General features: G+C 41.2%; 1 protein-coding gene across 1 annotated transcript; it reads right to left on the bottom strand.

Annotated features, from left to right (window-relative positions):
* Nucleotides 1-253: 253 nt before the first annotated feature.
* On the bottom strand, nucleotides 254-1,376 carry LOC120916110 (olfactory receptor 1009-like). Its single transcript, XM_040326926.1, has one exon. It carries the CDS (start codon nucleotides 1,365-1,367, stop codon nucleotides 414-416), a length of 954 nt encoding a protein of 317 aa, XP_040182860.1. The 5' UTR covers nucleotides 1,368-1,376; the 3' UTR covers nucleotides 254-413.
* Between the last annotated feature and the right edge of the window lie 4,504 nt (nucleotides 1,377-5,880).

Below are 5,880 nucleotides of genomic sequence, written 5' to 3'. Positions count from 1 at the left end.
TATTTCAAGGGGCACTGGCAAGGGAAAATGGCAACAAGCAGGGTTTGGAGGTTGGGAAGCCCGATTTTGACGTTCTGACTCTGCGATAAGCCACTCTCACATTCCTCCAGTAAACACAAGCCAGACGTCTGACCTTTGAGGGTGTCAAGTCACATTCCATATTATCATCAATAGGACTTTCACACAATACAGTGTCATTAGCATCACACAATGAGAGGTACTTCAGAAGCCAGACTTAATTAGCACTATAGACAATAGAATGCAAGTTTCAGGCGTGGTCTATTTGGAGTTCCTGCTATTATAAAGTGAAGGGGCAAAGTACTGTTTCATTGCAAGTAATCGTCTACCTGCACACTTGTGCACTAAACATACAAACTGCTTAAAACGCTAAAATGTGTATCAAACTGATAAAATCAAAACTCTGCTAAATGCTTCCTAGATGCCATCAGCTTGTGATACATTTTAACAAGAGCCATTTTGACGTCTCTGTTCCTTAGGCTATAGATAAAAGGGTTTAACAGAGGTGCAATAACTGTATACATGACTGCCACCAACTTGTCCTGGACAATGGTATTGCTCGATTCAGGCTTTAAGTACATAAACATAACAGAACCATAAAATATAGTAACCACCGTGAAGTGTGAGGTACAAGTGGAAAACGCCTTCTTTCTACCAGATGTAGAATCAATTCTAACAATAGCCAGTATAATATGTATATAAGACACCACAATTAATATAAATGAACCGACCACAACACAGATACTGGTCACAAAAATAACAATCTGATTAATCCTGGTGTCTGCACATGCTAAGGTTAATATTGGTGGAATGTCACAAAAAATGTGATTGATTTTATTAGAACCACAAAAAGGCAAAGTGAATGTAAGAACCGTATGCAGCAGAGAGTTTGCTGAGCCAACCAAATAAGATCCGATGAGAAGTCGAATACAAACCATTCTTTTCATTATGATGCTATATAAAAGAGGGTGACATATTGCACTATACCGGTCGTATGCCATTGCCGCTAGTAGGTAACACTCTGTCCCACCGCAGACTCCAAAGCTATAGACTTGTATCGCACAGCCATAGAAAGAAATTGTCTTATTCTCAAATAACAAGTTGGAAAGCATCTTTGGAATATTGACTGAAATGTAACAGGTTTCAAGAAAAGAAAAGTTAGCAAGTAAAAAGTACATAGGAGTGTGAAGATTTCGACTAAATAGATAAGCTAAAATAATACATAGGTTTCCAATTACAGTAATCATGTAAATAATTAAAAACACCATAAAAATTAAAACTTGGAGTTCCGCAATTTCTGAAAGTCCAATGAGAATGAATTCTGTCATAGTTGTGTAATTATGGTCCATGTCAAGTTATTTCTGTCTGTAAATACAAATTTTGTCTGATTAAAATCTACAGTTTCAAACCAATCATCGTGATGTTCAAAAAAAAATAACAAAAGTACAACTCAATAAAAGCAGGTGTTATCTACTAGGTAGATCTGCATTTACCAAAATGATATGCAACATTTGTCAACTGTGTGATTTATTGTTATAATAAGCATTGCTTTTGTTTTTACAATATGCTATAAAGAAAGAACAATATTAAAAATACCAGATTCCCACCACCCACATATAAAAAATATATCACCAAAACATACAAAATTATTTATTAATAATCTAGAGACTATAGAGGCAATATACTAGTACAATTTTAAAACAGCAAGTGCTAACCCAATTCTTATTGTGTGAGAAGGTTCTCTTAACCACTTGCCGACCGCCACACGCAGATGTACGTCGACACAATGGCATGGGCAGGCACATTGGTGTACCTGTACGTCCCTTTAAATTTGGGGCTGCAGGATAATTAGAAAATAGAGTTCAACTGTGTGTGATTTAACCTCAGTATAAATACAGCTGTTCTGTGAATCCCTCAGAGGTTTGTTAGAAAACCTTACTGAACAGACAGCATCATGAAGGCCAAGGAACACACCAAACAGGGATAAAGTTGTGGAGATTTGTTAAAGCAGGGTTTGGTTATAAAAAAATATCCCAATCTTTGAACATCTCAGGGAGCACTGTTCAATCCATCATCTGAAAATGAAAAGAGTACGGCACAGCTGCAAACCTACCAAGACATGGCCGTCCACCTAAACTGACAGGCCGGGCAAGGAGAGCATTAATCAGAGAAGCAGCCAAGAGGTCCATGGTAACTCTGGAGGAGCTGCAGAGATCCACAGCCCAGGTGGGAGAATCTGTCCACAGGACAACTATTAGTCATGCTCTCCACAAATCTGGTCTTTATGGAAGAGTGGCAAGAAGAAAGACATTGTTGGAAGAAAGCCATAAGAAGTCCCGTTTGCTGTTTGCAAGAAGCCATGTGGGGGAGACAGAAAAAATGTGGAAGTAGGTGCTCTGGTTAGATAAGACCAAAATTGAAATTTTTGGCCTAAAAGCAAAAGCTATGTCTGGTGGAAAACTAAATCTGCACATCACCCTGAACACACCATCCCCACTGTGAAACATGATGGTGGCAGCATCATGTTGTGGAGATGCTTTTCTTCAGTAGGGACAGGGAAGCTGGTCAGAGTTGATGGAAGATGGATGGAAACAAATATCCTGTATATGTCGGAGATGAGGGCCCTCTGGGCCGATCCGGCCAGGATCAAAGTCTCAAAGGGCACTGGAGGGGGGGGGAGAATTGCAGGTCAGGTGCTATGGATAGGGCGTAATGGCGAATTTGCAAATAGCTATAGAATACCTGCAGAGGAAGGTCACATTTAGTTTGGAGGCCAGAGAAGGGCAATAGTTTGCGTGAGATAGGATCTACTAGGGTCCCAAAGTGAAACAGATTCTGAGATGTCCACGGATGGGACATATGGTGTGTGAGGCTATCTGGCACCTAATAATTTCAATTTCAAGGGGTATTAATACTTTTTCAAGGCACTGTACATGGCCCCAGAGACTGCCGCGATCATTGTGTATGTATTGTATGAGCTGAAGTAAACAATTTTTTGAGTTCAACTGTGAGCCAAATACTGGGACATTAAGCCCCCGTTCACACCTAGGCGTATATACGCCTGTAGTGCGACGCCGCAGCCGCCTCTGAGACGCTGGAGGGATGATTTCACATTGCCCTCTATGGAGATGGTTCACATCTCCACGCTGAACGCCGAACGTCGTACGCCTGCCGCCTGAAAACAAGTCTCGGACCTTTTTTTCAGGCGGCTTTCGGCGTTCGGCATAGGAGATGTGAACCATCTCCATAGAGGGGGTAAGGCTGCATTCACAATCGCAGCGTTTTGTCGCCGCAAATCGCGGTACAAAACGCCGCAATTTGTCGCCGCAATTCGCGGGACAAAACGCAGCGATTTTGTACGCCAAGGTGTGAATGCAGCCTTAGAGTTTGTATATAAATGTTTTATTTTGTAGCTTGCGTTGTCTATGTGTCTACCAATATAATCTATACAGGATATAATGTACTTATTGTGTCCCTTTAATATTTTGATGTTTTTCAAGTTTTGACCAGTTAAGCTTGAAGACATTTTCACATTTTAGCTATGGGTCTATTTTATTTTCTGGGGCAATTTCTTTGGAGATATTGTATTCCAGGAATTATTTAATTTTCTATTCTTTTTGAAAGAATTAAATAAAAGTAAAAGCTAGAAAAAAATTAGTTTTTTTCAGTTTGACCATGAATTTAAAGCAACTGTAAATATAAAGTGCTAATTTTATTCTGCCAATTTTTCCTGTATGTTCACGATACCAAATTACATTGTATGGTTAACAGTTTGTAACAAAATTATTTAAAAATCATTCATGTTTTTAATGTATTTTTTTTTCTTCACACGGCTGATGAAGGCTAAGCTGCACCCCATCAATGTATTTCTGTGAAGAGTGTAACCAGGTGTTTCCAACTAGCCAAAGACAGAAAACCTGTATAAATCATTGACAAATCGTCCCTGTTCCGGAATTGCACATAGAGCAAATGCCACTAGTTAAGAACATGTATGCATCCCTGGACAAAGGCAGCCCACATCCAAAGCCACTCACCTGTACCTAATGACAGTAACCACTCCACATCTACATGCATGGATTAGATGTGGTGGTTCGTTTTGTTTTTCAAGGCTAAGTACATTTACGAAAATAATAAACTAATGTCAATGCTCATCAGAGATGGAGTCTACAAGTCCATGTCTTCCAAAGCACTAATTATTGGCACAGAGTCTCTTTCTTCAACCTAATGTAGTAGAACATAACATACACTCTCTTGTGGCCTGTGACAGACCAACCAGGACAGAGGTTTTTGGAGGGGACTGCATGCTAGCCTCTTGCCTACTGGCTATGGGCCTTTGCTTTTAAGGGAACACTATTCTTACACTATTCTTTGGGAGGTGTGTGCCTAGGGGAGCCTCGGAGTGGTCTTGCTTCGGATTCAAGTCCATGTTTCCCAAAAACACACAGGGGCAGATCCACAGACAGAGTACGCCGGCGTATCTACTGATACGCCGGCGTACTTTCAAATTACCCGCGTCGTATCTTTGGTTTGAATCCTCAAACCAAGATACGACGGCATCTGGGTTAGATCCGACAGGCGTACGGCTTCGTACGCCTTCGGATCTAAGATGCAATACTTCGGTGTCCGCTGGGTGCCGTTCACGTCGTTTTCCGTGTCGGGTATGCAAATTAGCTATTTCCGACGATCCACAAACATACGCGCGGCCGTCGCATTCTCTTACGTCGTCTCTAGACAGCTTTTTCCGGCGTATAGTTAAAGCTGCTATTTTGCGGCGTATAGTTAGAATTGCCATGTTAAGTATGACCGTCGTTCCGGCGTCGAAATTATATATTTTTTTATTTTATGTGTAAGTCGTCTGTGAATCGGGATGGACGTAAATCACGTCTAAGTTAAAAAAATTACCTCGTTGCGATGTCATTTAGCGCAATGCACGGCGGGAAATTTAGAAACGGAGCATGCACAGTTCATTCATTTAAATGAATCACGCCCCCTAATCGCCAATTTGAATTCCGCCACCAAAGATACACTACGCCGCCGTAACTTACGGAGCGAATTCTTCTAGGATTCGATTTAAAGCCAGATAAGATACGGCGGCGTAGTGTATCTCTGATACGCTGCGCGGGTGCAGATCTCTGTGGATCTGCCCCACAGACTCTTGGAACTAGAGAACCCATATACATATTTGAGGTCTCTTGGCCCAAACCAGCAATGACTACTTCAGACTGTGAAACTCAGAGCAGATGTTAATATCATCAGCTCAAAGCAACCTGATGCTGGGGGGGGGGTCTCCTGATTTAATCTGTTTAAGGTGTTATGTTTTAAGTATATTTCTCCCATTGTTATTACGTTAATTGAGTCACCTATTGTTTCTGTCTGTTGGCTAACTTGGCTAACTCTTGGAGGTATATATGATGGGATTGGCCTTGTGTCAGCTCGACCTCGTTATCTAAACTACTGTGTGATGTTTTGGGTAAATATTTGATTTCATTGTTCACATGGTGACTGACCTATTAATTGTATAAAAAAAAAACTGTATTTCTGTTCAATAAACATTCCTTTGGTTCTATCCCAACCTCTTGTGTGTGTACGATGCTTTAGGTAAAAAGGGCTGGTATTAGCTCTTGGTCTGTCTGGAACGGTTTGGAGGGCGGGAGGTTTCGTGGAAGGAAGCATCAATGCAGGGTGCCTAAGCGATTCAATCACATAGCCCTTTCCAGACTAGGGAATTTTCTGAAAAACTGTAAATGAAACATAGAGTGCACTGGCATAGTATAAGATCCTTAACCCCCTTAGCGGTATTCCCGAGCGTGACTCGGGGTGGATTTTCTATGCAATTATCGGTAACCCCGAGTCACGCTCGGG

This window comes from Rana temporaria, chromosome 10, assembly GCF_905171775.1.
Source record: "Rana temporaria chromosome 10, aRanTem1.1, whole genome shotgun sequence".
Lineage (NCBI taxonomy): Eukaryota > Metazoa > Chordata > Amphibia > Anura > Ranidae > Rana > Rana temporaria.
Note: the sequence above shows the minus strand (reverse complement) of the source record. Positions and strands in the feature narration are given on the sequence as shown.

Bases quoted from the DNA above. Each gene is read 5' to 3' on its own strand.
- LOC120916110 (XM_040326926.1), bottom strand. From the start codon at position 1,367: ATGGACCATAATTACACAACTATGACAGAATTCATTCTCATTGGACTT.